Genomic DNA, 18918 nt, shown 5'->3' with positions numbered 1-18918 from the left:
TTTTAAGAACATTTAAGGATTCTAAGGACATTTTTGTTTACTTTGTACAGCATTGCAAAACCAACTGAAGCAAAACCTTTCTGTGTAGCTACACAAACGCATAATGGCAACAATGTTTTCCCTATATTTCCTTATATTCAGTAGTTTTTCATATCATTTCATTATGATAACACTTCGCAGCAATCCTAACTATGACAGTAATATATTTGCTTGAGAGGACGATTTAAATTCAGGTATTTGACGTATGATAATCGAATAACACAAGGATAGCCTTCGGGTTTTTTTTTTTGCAGGAGATGGAAACTACATTTCCCATGATTCACGTCTTGAGCTGGAGCCAGAGGATAAGCGCTGCGAGTCTCTCGCGCTCCCGAGAGAAGTGCACTGATGGAGCGCGAGCGGCTTTATTATAGAACACCGGGCGCGCGCACTCACTTTAATTTCAAAGGGTGACGTTGACGTCACCGCAGGTCCAAAGAAGTATATAGAAAGGGAGAGCGCAACATTTCCCAGCCTTCATTCTTCCGCGAGAGGGCAAGTGAGGATTACGATGGTCATCAGAGTGTATATCGCCTCCTCCTCCGGGTCTGTCGCGGTGAGTAACATGTTTACACCGCGCATTTCAGAGTTGCGTGTTGTAAAACTGGAGACTACCAGGAATGACAACAAACGACAGCTAATTTTTATTATTTGATCTGTAATTTTATAATCTATTCTATATAATAATTATGTTAAACAGATGTAAGAATGCCTTGCATAGATTTATATGAATAACTTCGCTTCATGATACATTTATTGCACTCAGGAAGGTTTATGTGTGCACTCGAGCTACATATGAATATGTCAATAAGAATACATTTTTGGCGTTTATTTTCAAGTAAGCCCAGGCCACTTCATGAACTTAGCCCATCCTGGAAAACCCACCCTCTCTTACAAGCGATACCACGGTACAGATTGAATCAAGTGGCAGTAAACCACGAATCAATTGTTCATGGTATTTACGTGGAACTCGAAGAATAATTTTCCAAAAAACACAAAGTAGGCCTATTACAATGGTATCAGGGTATAACTGTGGTACGTTTACATTACATTTTAGTGCCAAGTGCACACCTACCTGTAAAACTGGGGCTGTTTTCAAGCCACACATTGCAGAACATTCTGGATAGATATGATTTATTGTGACTCTAAAATGTATTAGTTACATAACCACTGCCAAACTCAGTTCTGATCTATATATTCAGAAATGATTTCTATCAAATGCTTTTCAGTTACGGTTTATGCTGTGTTTGAGATAATCCAAAGCTGTTGTCCGCCTCGGTGCACTGCAAACAGCCATAAAGCTTAGAGGTTGGACAAAGTGCATGTTTACAGTAAAAGCTAACCCCACTGCCAACTCCAATGCCACAATCATTGGCGTGCAGATCAGCTCGGTTTTAATCGCTCTGTTATACAGCCTGCAGGGAAAGCACAAGAAATGTCCTGATTCATTCAGAGCTGGCATTATATTTCAGCCTTTTAGCAGGCTGGTCCAGTGACACTGATTTTTAGTTCTTTAAATGAGGAGATCACAGTCTCTGAACAGAGAATGGAAGAAGGGAGGAGCGACTGTATTCATATTTTCCTGTAATGTCATTCATTTGGTGTTTGATAGTTATCAGATGATGTTTGTACAATGACTCACTGTGTATTTGACAGCTTTGATATGGAGATGAAGCATGTGTTTTTGGATGTTAGCAAACAGAGAGGCAAGTACAGTTTGGCACTGTAACCTAATAGTACCAGAATGAGGTAATAGCCTAAATGAGTTATGCACCGATTTCCGCTATCTCCTTATTTTTACAAGACCCGGATTGTTTACCCAAAAAGAGCTATTTTTAAGTCTCTGTGGTCTCAGCACACACTGCTCTCATATATAGGCAAACATCTCTTTTATGCTGACATTCTTCTAAGATGATCATTAGAAAAGAAAATGAAATGTTTCAGTTAATAACTGGCATGTGATGGGTGGACAGACTTTGTGTGTGTGTGTGTGTGTGTGTGTGTTCACTCAGTTTACATATGTGTTTGTTATGTAACTTGTGTTGTGTCAAGTGGAAGTGAAGCAATGATGGCTGATGAAACCAGTCTGTACTAAAAGGCAGCAGATTTTTGGATCAAATGAGCGAGGGTTAAAATTTTTACTTGCAGCTACACAAACACATGCTGATTCACATTAGCTCTCATAAGCTTTGGTCAGCGGGGGATTATAAAGGTCATACCCTGACTAACCTTTTCCACTCGTTACACTCATCCACCTCCAACCATTGCACTTAACACATGCATGTGAAGGACTGAGACTGAGAGCTCTCACTGAGTGATTTTCAGTCAGCTGAGCTTAATGGAGAGACAAGTTCGACAGTGATATAGGCTCAGTAAGTGTGTTAAGAAAGTCTGAGTGGTAAGAGTGCATTCAGCACATTGATTCAAAACAGGATGACACACACTCATGGGATTTGTCTTTCTTTAAAAGCACACTTCCTCTTTTAATTGAAAGTCTTACACATGCAAAAATTCTATGTAGTTAAAAAATCTGAAAAAGTTCAAAAGGATGTACATTCAAAACCAAGTCGTATCAGTAGCCTAATAAATGTAATTTAAATGTAGCAGGTGATCGTGATCGCATGACCAACCAAATACTGTTATACCTTTGTAAACTATCATGTAGTTAGATATTAGTGTTTTTATTGTTAACTAAAACTATTACATTTATTTTTGTTAAAGCTGAAATACAATAAAATATAAATATTACATGAAAATTAACTTAAAAAATTAACCATTAGTAATGTTGCCTTGGCAACTAACGGCAGAGGCGGACAAAGTACACAACTTCCTTACTTGAGTGAAAGTACAGATACCACTGTTCAAATACTACTCCACTACAAGTGAAAGTTGTAAAGACAGATTTTTACTCAAGTAAAAGTATGGAAGTACATGTTTTTAAAAGTACTTAAGTATCAAAAGTAAAAAGTAAATGCATTGTTTTATTGTCGCATTGTTGTATACTTACAGTACCTTATGCCACTAATGCAACCTACTGAATACACTGTTTAGCTTGTGTTATCTTAGGAATTAAGAGCTTTATGTTACCAAACCTATAGAAATGGAACAACTGAATAAAGATAATCATCTTTATTTTTTATTTATTTAACACTCCTACAACTACATTGAACTCATTTTAATACTTGTTTAAAAGTTACAAAGTTATTTTTCAAAGAGATATTAAAGTCTATGATATGGTTCATTTTAGGCAAACAAAGCAAACATTGAAAAGAAAACAAACCTTTAGTCTCTTCAGAAAACTGGATCATACTCTCTCAGTATGGTCATGGGTGTGCAGGTTGCGCCAAAGAACCATCTTTTTGAATTTTGCCATCAACTGATCAGTGTTCATAAAATGCTCAGAAATCAGTGAACTTCACAACATGTGGCTACGGTTGGGTATTGTTTGAATTTTATCCATTCCGATTCTGATTCTGCTTATTGATTTAAATTCTTATTGATTCCCAGTTTAGATTCCAAAGTTTTCATTTGGCCTACTTTTTGATCATTTGTTTGAAAAAAAAAAAAAAAAAAAAAAAATATATATATATATATATATATATACATCTGTCAAAAATCGCTGCCCTCACTTCACTATATATATATATATATATATATATATATATATTTATGTGCAGTGTTTTGACAATAAAATAATGTTCAGATTTATATATAGTGAAGTGAGGGCAGCGATTTTTGACAGATGTATTAGCCTACCATTTGTATTACCATAGTTTAACTACAAAAATCAAACTATAGTTAATATAATGAAACTATGGTAAATTTGTGGTTACTGAAGTTTTACTACAAATAGCATATGGTTACTATAGTGAGATAATAGTAAATTTGTGGATACTGTGATTTTACTGCAAATACCATAGTTATGGTTACTATAGTAAAACGTTTACATTAGCGTAGCAGGGAAGATCCCGAGGTTGTCAGATTTGCGTAAAAAAATCAGCCAAATGTCCATTCTAAGCTAGACGGAAAACTGCAGGCTTAGAAATACTGTAACACTTGGCAACACAGGAAGGTCCTGGCAGATCGCAGGCCGGATTTTCGCAGAAAAAAAGGGTTCAGTGAATCTGAAAATGCACACACTGTAAAAACTGCTAAATATAACGACTTTCTACTTGGGGACCTTGATATAAATGCAGTTGAGTAAAAAGTACGATATTTGTCTTTCAAATGTAGTGAAGTTAAAGTCGCAAGTTTCCAGAAAAAATAATACTCAAGTAAAGTACAGATACTCAAAAAGTCTACTTAAGTACAATACTCAAGTAAATTTACTTCGTTACTGTCCACCTCTGATAACGGTAATAAATAAGTTTAAGTTGAAGCCACTAGTTTAGGTCACTGATCTCTATAATGACTACACTGTAAAAAAAAAAAAAAAAAACGTTGAGCCAACTTAAAATTTTAAGGCAACCAGCTTCAGCAGATTTTTGACTTAAAACTTGTCGTTTTAAGTTTATACAACAAAAATATAAGAATCTCCTGCAAAAATAAGTTGAGCAAACTCAAAAATCTGCTGAAGCTGGTTGCCTTAAAATTTTAAGTTAGCTCAACTTTTTTTTAATTTTATTTTATATTTTTTTTACAGTGTAGCTTCTCTATTATAGATCAGTGGTTTAAGTGCTAAATTACTAAAACTAAAACTGAAATAAAACTAAAGCTAAATAGAAATATTTTAAAATAAACTAATAAACATGACAAAAGCACATAACAAAATTACTAAAACTTAAATTAAAATGAAAAGGAAAAAGGGTAATTCAAAACATTAATGAATACTATAATGGCATATACTAATACTAAAATAACACTGATTGGACACTTTCGCTTTCGGAATAAATGAATCATACGTAATTTAAATTGTATGCAGTTTGTGTGTTTGTGTGTGTTTGAAAAAGGAACATCAGTCAAATAAAAGTGCCGTACATCCGAATATATCAGAATATGCATTTGAATATGCCTTATTAGTCAGGGGGCAGCATGGTATATTTGGAATAACAGCACAATTATAATATTGCTTTTATGCAAAAATTCAATGAAACAGAATTTAATACTAAGTAACTTAAGTATCGTTTTTTTTTTTAAGAAAACAAAACATCAACAGAATCGCTGTGCATCTCACACAGTAGTGACAATTTATTCCTTAATGAATGAATGAATCTGCGTTTTTGAATGAATCAGTTGAACAAATGATTCAACAACTCACTCACAAAGACATGTGATTGGTTTTCCTTCCTGATCAAATCAGCGTTATTGAACAATTCGGTTGAGTTAAGAAATGAGTCACTAAGAAAGACAGTCACTTGTCTCCACATACTGATCTAACGATGTAACTTAATGATAGACAATATTTACAGTAAACAGATTATTTATTATCTTAACTAACAGGTTGTTGCAGACGTAGAGAAGTTGAGTTCTTAAAATGAATCATAGACAGAGAATGGCTATGTCTTCAGTGTTTTGTTTTGAGGATAAAACAATTGCTGCATTGTGTGGCTGCGCTGGTTCCACACAAGGCTAGAGCTGCTATTGTCCTGCTCTCTGTTTATCAGGCCAGGAGTTTTATAGAGCTTTTAAAAAGCACAGACAGGGCTTAATGTTTAATGGAGAGCTGCTCTACCTTTACAAAGAATCTCACTCTCTTTCTTGCAGTCAAACATATGCATATGTGTGTGTGTGTGTGATATGTAAATCACTCATCAACGCATCACTGAGTATCAATCTTGGTTCACTTGTGCTTTCTAAGTGCACAGGTGTGTGTTTGTGTGTGTTTAATGACAGAATTCATCTAAACAGCTCTGCATACAGTGGCCGCCCAGCAACACACTCTGCAAAGTCAGCAGAGAGAGGGAGAGAGAGACAAAGATAGGCGAGGCGAGGTGAGGTGAGGTGATGCAGGGGACTTTTTGTACTCCATCTGTACTCCTCCACAATGTGGTTATGTCCAAAACCTCCCTCTCTGGACAATACATTTCAGAATGGCCAAACTAGGGTGTGTAAGTGTGTGTGTTTTTTGAGTCACGCCCTCTCAAACAGCTGAGAATATACCTTATACCGTAGTTAGGTGTGCAGATTAAAGTATTAGTTCTGGAGCCTGCTGAGGGAAAATGCATAAAGCTAAAGGTATACATATGGCTTAATAGTTTAAAGATTTAAGGTTCTACACACGCGTTTTTATTTTCATTTTTTATCTTAAAGGGATAGTTAAGCCATAAATGAACATTCTGTCATTAGTTACACACCAGTATTATTTTAGTACCATTGATACTGTACTATTTATACAACCAGATAAATAAATCAGATTTTATTTGTATATTTTCTGTTTTATTTTCATTTGTTTTGTTTCTTTTTTGTCATTTTTATTAGTTTTTTTAATATGTCTGTATAGTTTTTATTCATTTTTTATTAAGTTTGTTTTTATTTTATTCAAGTTCATGTTTGTTTATTTCAAGTGATGACTTTAGGGTTTTAGTTTTAGTTAAATCTGTATTCTTCTGTGAAACACAAAAGGTGATTATTATTATTTTTTTTTTTTTTTCATGTAATGAAAGGTTTGGAACAATGGTAAATTAAGACAGAATTAACCCTTTAAGATATTTTGTTAGCTCCAGATACATGGTTCAGACCTGCTTTTATAGCTAAAATGTGAAAATGTGTTCCAGTTTTAAAGTTCTTTAAATGTTAAAACTGAAGCATCAGTTAACTCTACTGTGTTGTTATTTTGAGGAAGATGTTTATAAAAGTAATGTAATCATTTTGGAAGTCTTTTAATCTCTGTTTGCCACTTCTTAATCCATTCATTAACTACAAGTGCGAGGAATTTAAAGAAAGACATGTTTATTCTTTGGAAAATATACTTGGCGTTATTGCACTGGAATGGAACTATTGAGTTTTTAAACAGTACAACGGAGAGCTGAGTGCAGAGGGTGACAGACGTGTGTAAGATAAGGACAAAATGTTTATTTAATGTTAATATTGGTAAGGATTCAGAAACAAAGGACGCCAGACAAAGAACAGATGTTAAATAACCTTTTGACCACACAAATAGACACTCAAACGAAACACACACAAAGTCTCTCATTGTTTTCTGCGTTAAATTTGACGTGCTTTAAATGCATAGTCATATTCTATAAAGTTTTAGGGATTTTTTTTTTTTTAGGTGTGTCTGAAGTCCCAACTGTGTGTTTTAAATTTGGTTTCAAATAAATCCCTTTTTGTCAATCAATACTCTCCTCCTACATCTGACTAATGGGAATTTCCATCTTCCAGTGCTTTCCATCTGTGTGTTTTCAGAAATGTTTAACTGCATATTAATACTTTATACTTTTACTCATGCCAACACAAAATGTTTCAAGGCTGAAAATTACAAGGTTGATGATTACAAAATTTGTTAATAACACTTTTAATTAGTAAATACCATTGCACCACATTATTTCCAATCAATACTATATTTACTATTTTGCAATTCTGTAAAAATGCACAAAGCATTTTAGAATCAAATACATCGTATTTATATTTTATAAATATCAATTAAATACTCAATAAAATATATATTTTTAAAATATATAGTTGGAAAAAAACAAATGCAAACTATTTAATTTTAAATTATTTACATGTATTTTGCATGACACAAAAGAGATGAATGTGACAAATAATGTGACAAGTTCAGTATTCTTGGGACACAAACAGCAGTTTTTCATTAAGATTACACCACAACCACTTTTCAGTTAATGAATAATTACTCATACACTCCTAAATGTTAATACTTAGGTTTGAGAGTAGCCTTTAATAAGCTTGATAACACAGATCATTTAATATCATTTCTATCACAGATCATTGACCAAAGAACTTAATTATGTGATTCCTCAGGTGAAGAAACGTCAGCAGGCCATTGTGGGCTTTCTGGAGGCCAACCGGATCAGCTTCGAGGAGGTTGACATCACCATGCTGGAGGATCAGAGGCTCTGGATGTACCAGAACATTCCTGAGGAGAAACGACCTGAAAAGGGCAATCCTCTCCCCCCACAGATCTTCAGTGGAGACCACTACTGCGGCGTGAGTCATCAATGCTTTTCATTAGAAACTAATTCATATGCTTGATACGTCAAACACTGGACAGGTGATGCACCCTCTCCTATTAAAACAAGTTCACTTAACCTGTTCAATGGTACCATAGCAACCGCCTAGCAGCAACCCAGGAACCCTAGCAACCGCATAGAAACCCTAGCAACTACCCCAGGTAACCTAGAAACAGCCTTGCAACCACCTTGAGTACCCTAGCAACCACCCTAGAAGCCACCCCAGGTACCCTAGTGTCTGCTCTTCTGACTGTATTGCCTTTAAAACATTCAAACTTTAATCTTTAAAACTTTTTTACATATTTCAAACCACTTCAAACTGAAAACCTTCAAACTTCAAGCTTTTGAAAGTTTTACAAACTTGGCTTTTTTAAGCCAACTTAAAGTTTGTCTTCAAACTTTTCTATCTAGAATTGAAGCAAATTTATTGTTAGATACTCGCACATTGGTTATATCTTCATCAATGTACCACAGACCTCAATTGATGCGTATTAATTGGTTCTGTAAGATGTCTGAGGGATTCTGCTGAAGTAACACTCTGTTTATCTCAGACGCTTAAATCAATGATAAGTTAAAAGCTCTCTGTCTGGCCAATGAGTCCACATTCGGTTGGTTTGAGAGGATGTTTATTAAAAATCAATACATGTAAACAAAGATCCATGGTGTAAGTTGTGTGGCACCGTTCTCTTTTCCAGCCAATTACATTCTAGTGTGGTACTTATCGTGTTTTCTCTAGCCAATCACATTAAAGCATGAGATGCCCTATATAAGGTTGTGAAAAGGGTAAGGCATTTTCATGCCTCTGTTCTTTCAAAAACAAATTTTAAAGTTTCAAAAAAGATATTTTGCAGGCAAAGCACACCCTAATACTTACATTCACACCTTCACACTCTCTATTTATCAATTAGAGTTGTAGTGTAATTTTCCACTGTGACTCTTGCCATAAATGGCTAAACAATCAGAAAGATATTTATGAGTTTGAATCTTAATTTAGAAATGATTCATCACTTAACACTTGAGTTATGGTAAGGTTTGTATATTTTGTGACTGACTCATGGAAGCGTTTGGATTTTGCTGAGTGCCCAAATGATGTAATCTCACAATAATCCTGATTACTTTTAGACACCTCCTCCAACAACTCTCTTAGCCAATCAGAACAGTGGATCCGCTTCCTTCGCATGTCACAGCGATGAACTGTTTCACACTAATGGAGGGCAAGACAGAGTTGATCTATCCTTGTGTATTTTTAAAAGAATGTATGACCGAGGTGCTTTTGTTTAATATGGAGAATTGTTATGAATAAAGTTATATCATTAATAAACAATTTGATTTGAAGTAATTTGATTTTAGATTGTTAATGGATGTTAAATGGCATAATTTGTATAATCTGAATCAGCAGGTTCTCTTATTTAGTTTGGTTTGATGTTTATGACAGATAAAATGTCAATATTATATCCAATTTTAAAGACAAACAGCACAAAAACAGTTACAGTTGCTAAAAAAACCTCTCCTCAGTCATTATCATTTGTATCATTTTGCAGGATTATGAAGATTTCTTCCAGTCTAAAGAGACGAACACGGTGTTCTCATTCCTCCGTTTGCCCCCTGTAAAGGTACAAACACACTCTGGCTTGTCTTTTAATTAAGAAAAAAGATTTTTAAAACAAATAATAGAAGATTAATAAAACCTGTTTTCAGAAAATATATCTTGAATATATTTTATTTTCCCCTCCCCTTTTGGCTATTTATTTTGTTTTATGCATTAACCATTAATTTTGTTAGATTTATGCTTAAAAACACAATTTGCCAATAGAATAAGAAAAATAAAGTGAATTCAGAATATATTCTATGAAACACATTATGCAATTTTTATAGTGGATGTTTAGATGGTTGTACTGAACAGCAAGATGAAAATATTGATTATGCCCTTTTGTCATATTGTGTTACTGGCTCTACACTGGTTTAATTTGATATTATTATTAACATCTAACTGAATTAAATTCTGTTCTCTGCAGGACTCTGAATCCTAGACTGTGTCACTGACATTCCCCTAGACTGAAACACTGTGGTTTTGCCTCTTTTTCCTGTGATGTAACGTTCGTCCCCTGGTCTGAAGCCCTCACTGCCAGCAATGCTTTTGCCAAACACACGCTGCCCTCCAGCTAACAAACTACTCCTTATTCAAACACGGGGTGAATACATATGTTTTCTATGGCCCAATTAATTATTTATATGTGTTGCTGTTATGTTTCATACATTGTACATGTGTTGCATGAAAAGCCTATTCTGCTTTTTATAACGTGATGCAGGGATAGAAAATGAACTTATGTTTGTCTGCATAAGACTTTTATTGTTAATCTACACAAAGAGAATAATAAGTATGCAAGGTTGCATGTACACGTCTCTTGAAAGTTGTTCTTTAAGGAGCTCAGACAGACGGCCAAAAGGAAATGTAGGGAAACAGCAGAAGAATTTGGTATAATGTTGTCCTTTCCGCAGGCTTTGATCTATTTGTAAAAAGAAGTTCAGACCAAAAGCCAAAACAGGAAATAGAATCCTGACCTGAATTAAGATCTCAGCAGAACAGCACTGATCTGAGCTCAGTGTTTCCACAACACATAATGGCTCTTCAAAGCTTTTCTGTGTGTAAAACGGTTCCTGAATCAGTGTTTGAACACCTTATGCTTTATTATTGGAATTTCACATCTCATTCCTAAAGCCTTTTGTTCCTGCTGCTGGAAAACATTCTAAAGAACTCATATCTCAGTCTTTTCCTCTTAAATTGTGTGTTAAAGTGTGTTTTTTCTTCTCAGGGGTATCTTAGCATGTAGCATGTAGCACACTGTGATGCCTCATCTTTCAGCTCACCCATTTATGTAACTTATATAGTGACTTATATCATACAAAGCTGGGGAGAATAGTTGGTTTACTCACAAAGTAGGTTTTGTGGAACATGTTTAATGTTTAGACACAGTCTACTCTAGATTTTCTTCAACAATCTACTGCCACAATGAAAACCTCCCAAACAAAACAGAAACACTGCTAAACCTACATTCTCTGCATTTTCATTTACTCTTCATTGTGATAAGCGCTTCTTGCTTCACTCCTCCCTCCCATTCATTAAATGATTCCACATGAATAAGCATGTATGTTTACGCACACATACACACACCATTCTCAGGACACAGTTATGTTTGCATATGTCTCACACAAACACACACATGTATACACATTCTATAAAATTGAATCATTCCTTTCTGTACTGATGTATGTATTAAGTTACTGTTGTTTACTTTCATAATCTAAATGAATAATTTAAAAAACTAATTTTTAATAAAGCATATTCAAAGACTGCTTTAATGATGATTTCTTGTGTTTCTCAAGAGAGTCTCAATTTAGGCAAATATTGCATATAAAACAATATAAAACCAACTGGCATCCTACAATTAAAATTTATTTTAAATATATATATATATATATATATATATATATTTTATTTTACTTAAGCATGCTGTGCTGGATTAATTGTCCAAATATAGTATAATGTGTGCATACAACATACAGTAACATTTTAAGAAGTCCAGTCAGTGGAACACTCCAGATATCCCAGCATGCCTTTGCATGTGGCAGTTTAGCATTGTCTAGCATAAGAGCGTGAGAAAATGTTGTTCCTCTATAAATGGATACAGATGTTTGTTACATGAGTTGAATAATAATAAAATGGACAGATACAGTGTTCAAATAACAAACATTTTGACATACAGGACAAAAGTCTTTAATAGGTGGTCCATGATCCCTAGAGGTCTGCCAATTATTATTTGATTTCAAACTACTTTTGTATAAATAAATAAGCATAAACAATAATATAAGTTAATTTCAAAGCTAATTAAAAAGGTAAGGTTCAGGTAAAATGTGTCCTCCAAAATAAAATAGATGTTCAATCAGTGTCTCTGTGACTTACTACTGAAATAATTAAGAGAAAAGCTCATGGATAATGAACTTAGTCACATTGTTTTAATTTATTTTAAATCTATCAGACTATCAAAATTGTTCATCTGAATCTCTGCCAGTTTATTGTTTGCATTTGTTGCATTAACAATTATTGAATTAAATTTGAAGTTAAATTTTATTATGATTTTTAAAGATAAGTCAGAGCAATGAAGGCCTAATATAACACTACCTGGAAACCATAATTAATAAGCTATTAAGCTACTGTCATGGGTTTAGAACTTTTAAGAGGAATCACTGCTTAAAAACGCATCAAGTGGATTAAATGCACCAATAGTAATTCAATTTTAGGTATTCGAGACATTACTGCACCCTAGTGGCCAAATAAGGAAGGTGATACTGTACACTTGTAGATACAAAATGTAGCAGAGATGGGCTTGGTAGAAATTATATGCTTTTTATTTAATGGTGTAAAATGCGTATCTTCTTAACATATATATTCTTAAAATATACAAGGATTTAGAACAGTGTGCCAGTTCAGAGTTTGAAGAATGCCTCTGGTTTCCCATCCTCCATTGCATCAGAAAACTTCTGATAGTCCTAAAAACACAAACACAGATGATAACCAGCTTTATGTAGTCTTTACATATAAGAAATATGAGAAAGGAAAAATAAGATTTTAATGTCCTTAAAAGCGTTTACTCTGCATTACTGGTAAAGTACATCCAGACACACTGCATGTGTGAAATCTGAGCTGTGTGATTTCTTGCAGATTTGTAAACAGCACGTACTGTTCTGAGCATCACAACACAATCTCAAGATGTTCCCCAGAGTGGCAGACTATCACAAGAAAGCACTGGTGCATTCCAAGCAGTGGAAACATCTATAGTCGATGGGAGTGTTTGAAAGGGTGTGTTTGAGTTTAGAAGAAACTGAACGAGCCTGACAGGTCTCCTGTGCCTATATACAAACTCTTATGTTTCAAGTGTTGTTTGCACAGCAAAATTAATAGCATTAACATACACTACAAACACTTACGCCCTGTTTTGGATCTCTCAGTAATTGACTCAGCGTTTCAACATGCTTGTTGCAAAACCCAAACAAATACATTTAGTTCATTTTGAAGATTTCCATGTTCTGTTTATGCTTTATGACACATCATAGCCTGAACGTTATGTCCTTTTCCTAATAACTGCAAAAGGCTTATTCTCAAGAAATGCTTCCAATGTGAATTATGACTTAATACTCATAATTAACAGAAAAACTCATGGATACTGAACTTAAAGTCACATCATTTGATAGATTTAACATGGTTTAGTGTGTAATGCAAAATATTTCAGATTAAATTAATAAAAACATTAATTTGAATGCCAGCGTGACCATCAACTGACCATTTCTGACTTGAGGTTGATTTGATGCAGGTGAAACAAAGGCAATTATTCTCTCTTGATCTACAGACCAATATAAAAAACAAGGCTACTAGATGAGATTTACCCCACAGTATTTGTCTCCATTAAAGACCTGAGGGGGCATCGCTGATTGGTTTCCCACTTTCTTCCTCATCTCCTCCTTCAAGTCTCCGCTTCCTGCGATGTCCACAGCAAAGTACTTGATCTTCTTGGCATCCAGGAAGTTCAGAATCTCAGACTGATGTTGCTTCACCTGAAGAAACAAACATGGAAAATAAAGAACCTTTGACGACTCACAATGTACTCTGATTTCTCGTCCTTTTTTAAGACATGCGACAAGAACAACTAGTTATTTACTTCAGATTTCTTGTAATAACAATGTTTTTCACCATTTAGGATTTTTTTAAATCCTTCTGCAAACACAAACCTCTTCACTAATCTAATTTGACACAAGACTGTCTAGCATGTAAACACACACACACACACACACACACACACAAATAGTTACTCTTAAAAATATCAGTTTATAATCTAGTTTCAAAAAGCAAGTATCAGCTGCTAGACATATACTGAGAAGTCAGAAATACAGATACACACCTCTCTAGAGCCACTCACACTGCTGTAATACACCTTGATGGACATCTTCTGAAATTGCTAAGAGGTTTGTTAGGAGTAAAAGTGGCTGGAGAAGCAGACTGGTATTTCAGTAAGTTGTTTGAACCTTTAAAACAAAAGTAATCTCAGCAAACTCAAGGACCAGGAAAGCAAGTTTTGACAGTTCACCTGACAGCCCCACCTACCACAAGCACACGCTCTCTCTCACACAAACACAAACAAACACACACACACACACACACACACACACCACAAGACATCAGTGTGGCATGCCTAAACTTGCATGGGGGGAGTTTATACCGAGACTACACATTAACGCATTGCTTGAAGTGCGTACCAAAATGTATGATAATCTCACTGACACTAACGTTAGCTGGTTAAAAGTAAATATGGTTAATAAAATTCTGATTTAAAAAAAAAACTCTAATATAATTTGTTCTCAGATAATTTTAAATTTTGTTATTCAATCCCTTTACAATTCAATAATAATTCAACTCAATTCATTTATCCACATACGTTTTGGCGGCAATGGCTATCTAGTAAAGGCTACTGACTGACTTGAGGCACAAAATAATGTACGGAGTAGACAGCACCACCTAGTGGTGGATTCAGATGTTTGCGCCAACGTCGTGGATTAGGTAGAAATATAAAACAGAAGTCTTAAAATGTTGTTGAGCAATATGTTTTCTAATAAATCATAAAAACAATAACACACAATAAGTAACCCAAGGTCACAAAAAAAAAGAGTTCCGCGTGGCTATCCAAGCAGGCAGCGACATGGACACCTTCGGGGCCTTTTGCGCTTAAAACAATGTTGTCGACGCTATGACGTCCTCTTTACTCGCAGTCGGAGGGAAGGTAGGCGAGTTTCTATAATCTCTGACAGAATCGGTTTTAAATATCTAGCATCCTACATTTAAACTACTCAAAGATGTATTCTAAGGAACGGATATTAATATATCGATTATATTATGCCTTTATTTCAGAACTATATTCTCTCATCCATCGCTAATCTACAATGGCCGAGGAAGGGTGAGTGATTGTGTTCTCACTATGCGAGTTAACGTTAGTACATCCACACGTTAGTGTGCAGTCGCTGCACAATATAAGTTTAATAAGGAACGTGTACTGAATGGCTTCATTTAGCTGATTAAACTTGTTTTATTCATCCTAATGGTTAGGAACCATATGACTTTTCCCCTCGTAGAGTAATAAGAACGGCATGTCTGAGCTCTAATTTCTATACAATGAAAGTAAACGGTGACTGAAAGCTGTCAATCTTTAAAAGGGGCGCAAAACTCTCTAATAGTAGGTCACACGATTCGTCTTTAATTATTCAACGTATTTTGAAGCCATGTGATAATTTTGTGCCAGGTTTGGCTTAATTCAAGTTGTTCACGGGATGCCTTGATAGATTCCTACTCGCTTTCAATGTCCCAGAAAGAATATATGTGACCCTGGACCACAAAACCAGTCTTAAGTGTCAATTTTTCGAAATTGAGATTTATACATCATCTGGAAGCTGAATAAATAAGCTTTCCATTGATGTATGGTTTGTTAGGACGGGACAATATTTGGCCGAGATGCAACTATTTGAAAATCTGGAATCTGAGGGTGCAATCTAAATATTGAGAAAATCGCCTTTAAAGTCGTCCACATGAAGTTCTTAACAATGCATATCACTAATAAAAAATTAAGTTGAGATTTACGTTAAGAAATTTACAAAATATCTTAATGGACATGATCTTTACTTAATATCCTAATGTTTTTTTTTGGCATAAAATTGGATAATTGACCCATACAATGTATTTTTGGCGCTTGCTACAAATATACCCCAGTGACTTAAAACTGGTTTTGTGGTCCAGGGTCACATATTGGATATTCTTCTATATCTATGAACGTCTGTATACATGTACATTTTATACTCGTGTGCCACAAAATGAAGCCATACAGGGTTTAAATATTTCACTAACTTTTAATGCCTGTCACTGTAAGTGTATGACACCTTTTAGCATTTAAGTTTTATATTGGATGGTGATTTTCTTATGGTGACCTCGGCTATGATGAACTCTGAATCTTTAGTCGGATACCCCTTCACTCTAATCATGAGTGAGACATCCAGTCTGAAAAGCCGCAGGTTGTTAAATGCATTTGCGCACACCTGACTCTTTACACCTCAATAACATCCTTTTGTACAACTAATAGCATCGCTGCCGGAGGTGTGATGGATGTCAACACCGCTCTGCCTGAAGTGCTGAAGACCGCACTCATCCACGACGGTCTGGCCCGCGGTATCCGTGAGGCTGCCAAGGCCCTCGACAAGTAAGAAGTGACGACTTTAATATACTGGAAGATGTTGCTGCATGTCTATGATGATGATTTGGCTCCCTCTACTGAAGTCTCTGAGGATAACTGCCATTTGTTACCCAATTTCTGTCTGAGATACTGTTGAAGTGATTGGTCAAACCTGTTGGAGGAGATTTGAAGGCTCATCATGGTCGGTCTTTGTTTGACAGGCGCCAGGCTCATCTTTGCGTCCTGGCAGCAAACTGTGACGAGCCCATGTACGTCAAGCTGGTGGAGGCCCTCTGTGCCGAGCATCAGATCAACCTCATCAAGGTGAGGAGAGGCTATGAGAACAACATTTGTCAGGGTTTATGGAAGCTTTATTTCAGCCATAAAATAGAGAAACTGCAGGAATTGTTGTTCTTACCATTTTGACTCTCAAACTCAATTGCAAGAGGAACTGAGAATAGTCTAAATTCTATGGGCTAATTTCCACCACAGAAAGAAAAATGCGTAAGGTTCTCACAATTCAGACTCAAAATCAGAACATGAAGTCGATTGCAATTTGCCAAAGTAGAAAATCGTGGGAGGTTGCAGTTACCTTTTATTTTTCCAGGCAGATATAAGCTTCCATAGGATTTAAACTGTAGCCCATATCGTTAAAATTCCTTATTACAAGTGATTTTATCCTATTTTTGAGCTATTACCTGCAATTGGACTTGGAGTGGTTTTTCAGTCCTGGAGACACATGGCACTGCATATTTTGTGTATTTTCTTTTATTTAATGCACCTGATTCTGAAAATCTCACTAGGAGAGCCATTTGCAAGCTGAATTGGGTGGTTTAGATAAAAGGGATATATGTAATATAGTGCTCTGGGTCTCTAGGAGCAGGATTTAAAATAAAAAAAAACCCTGTCCTGGTTGATAATGGCACTGATAGTGGTAACCAAGCCATATCTAGAGACCTGGTGGTGGGCTCTTGATTCAGACCACCCAGAACATCTTAACAACTGTTGCAATTAGTTAAAGACTATTCTCATGGATGGCAACACTCATGTTTGTTTCAGACAATGTTGGTCTACTTTTTTATTAGTCATTAAATATTATAAAAGTCCAAAATGCAAGCGTGTTCTCTTGAATATTGCCAAGAACTCTTTATTTGGGACTCAGAAGCCTGATTTGAACTAAAACACCCAAATTGCTGCTTAAAAGTGTAGAGTAATAAAATTATTACTGTCTCTGTGCCGTCTTGTAGGTTGATGACAATAAGAAGCTTGGTGAGTGGGTTGGCCTGTGCAAGATCGACAGAGAGGGCAAACCCCGCAAGGTGGTGGGCTGCAGCTGTGTAGTCATTAAGGTGGGTGTCTGACTGTAGTCCTGTTCGCACTCAAGAGTCTGATTTTAATTTACTTCCTTCCTTTAATTGAAAACATGCAGTAAAATACCTTAGATTTTACAACTAGTGTTTATTAAAAGAATATTAGGGCTTCAGATTTGGCTGTTTGAGCCAAGGCGAGTCCAGATGCTGGCTCTCCATGCCCCGTGTCTGATTTTGAAGTCTTGGCTAGATTGAGTGCCTGGACACGAGCCTCTTGGTCCTGTTTTGATTCTTGAGGTCCCTAGAAGGGCTACAAGCTAAATTTACTAAATAACGGGATGATGTATATTTTGTTCCATTTTGTAATTAGTCATGTCAGTTTTAAAACTGAATAAATGTTGAAGATTTAACATGCATCTAATATTTTCATGTCTCTATCTGCAGGACTACGGCAAAGAGTCCCAGGCTAAGGACGTCATTGAGGAGTACTTCAAATCTAAGAAATAAGGCGCCAAATAAAAGATCTTTTGGAAATTTACTTGTTTGTTGTTTTTTAAACTGTATGGAAGTTGTAGCAATTCATGCAAGTGCTGAACTGAATTCAGAAAAGACAGTTTTGTCTCTTAAACCTATTTCATACGGAGTGACGTTCAAACACCTGTCCAGCATTTTAAGGTACTTCAGTCAAGTTAAAATACTTAATTTGGCGCTTTATGGAGTGCTAGGTCGTGTTATATTTTCAGGTTTGGTTTAATTGAATCCTGGTGTGGTTGTTCTGATACTGAGGTTCATTTAAATGAGTGTGAACGCTGCTATCCAGACCTTGGTGCGCCCCAAACAACTGCGAACGATCTAGTGTGGTTCGACCGATTGCATGAATGCTGCACCAAAAACAGGATATGCAGTTCTAAGACATGACTTTAAAAAGCACAAAATGCTCCAGCGTACCTGGCTTTTCTCAGAGCCATGTTGATAGTTCAGTCGTCTATTTACAGCCCGTCTGTGTGTGTGTAACGGAGGAATTCCTGGCACAGTTTTGATTCCGCACATTTTATAAGCTCTTGAGTTATGAGCTGGTAAAAATACCAACATGTGTACACGCACAATGAGCGCTTTTGGCATGTTCTGCAAGCTCACAAAATGTCAAAAGATGGCCAATCAGGTTACGACGGT

At 35.7% G+C, this 18918-nt stretch overlaps 3 protein-coding genes and 2 non-coding genes across 6 annotated transcripts; 4 read left to right on the top strand and 1 right to left on the bottom strand.

Annotated features, from left to right (window-relative positions):
* The first annotated feature begins 342 nt into the window (after positions 1-342).
* sh3bgrl2 (SH3 domain binding glutamate-rich protein like 2) lies at positions 343-11523 on the top strand. Its single transcript, XM_058764511.1, has 4 exons — positions 343-595; positions 7960-8145; positions 9710-9781; positions 10184-11523. The coding sequence occupies exons 1-4, from the start codon at positions 551-553 to the stop codon at positions 10196-10198; spliced, it is 318 nt and encodes a 105-aa protein (XP_058620494.1). The 5' UTR covers positions 343-550; the 3' UTR covers positions 10199-11523.
* A 1034-nt stretch (positions 11524-12557) lies between these two features.
* Positions 12558-14736, bottom strand: zgc:153284 (uncharacterized protein LOC751696 homolog). Of its 2 annotated transcripts, none has more exons than XM_058762251.1 (4): positions 14657-14736; positions 14123-14246; positions 13611-13778; positions 12558-12716 (listed from the first exon to the last, which is right to left on the bottom strand). In XM_058762251.1, the coding sequence occupies exons 2-4, from the start codon at positions 14165-14167 to the stop codon at positions 12654-12656; spliced, it is 276 nt and encodes a 91-aa protein (XP_058618234.1). In that variant the 5' UTR covers positions 14168-14246; positions 14657-14736; the 3' UTR covers positions 12558-12653. The 2 variants fall into 2 exon arrangements, with proteins under 2 accessions (XP_058618234.1, XP_058618235.1); XM_058762252.1 differs by lacking the exon at positions 14657-14736 and adding an exon at positions 14478-14623.
* A 158-nt stretch (positions 14737-14894) lies between these two features.
* On the top strand, positions 14895-18283 carry rps12 (ribosomal protein S12). The gene is made up of 6 exons (XM_058762250.1): positions 14895-14998; positions 15127-15172; positions 16346-16462; positions 16657-16759; positions 17683-17784; positions 18190-18283. Exons 2-6 carry the CDS (start codon positions 15159-15161, stop codon positions 18250-18252), a joined length of 399 nt encoding a protein of 132 aa, XP_058618233.1. The 5' UTR covers positions 14895-14998; positions 15127-15158; the 3' UTR covers positions 18253-18283.
* LOC131532722 (small nucleolar RNA SNORD101) lies at positions 16198-16272 on the top strand. The gene has a single exon (XR_009268953.1). It is a non-coding gene; the product is annotated as a small nucleolar RNA SNORD101 (small nucleolar RNA).
* On the top strand, positions 16503-16587 carry LOC131532728 (small nucleolar RNA SNORD100). Its single transcript, XR_009268959.1, has one exon. It is a non-coding gene; the product is annotated as a small nucleolar RNA SNORD100 (small nucleolar RNA).
* Positions 18284-18918: the final 635 nt, after the last annotated feature.

The sequence above is a fragment of the Onychostoma macrolepis genome, chromosome 23 (genome assembly GCF_012432095.1).
Source record: "Onychostoma macrolepis isolate SWU-2019 chromosome 23, ASM1243209v1, whole genome shotgun sequence".
Taxonomy (NCBI): domain Eukaryota; kingdom Metazoa; phylum Chordata; class Actinopteri; order Cypriniformes; family Cyprinidae; genus Onychostoma; species Onychostoma macrolepis.
The sequence above is the reverse complement of the archived record's forward strand: the minus strand, read 5'-3'. Positions and strand labels throughout refer to the sequence as shown.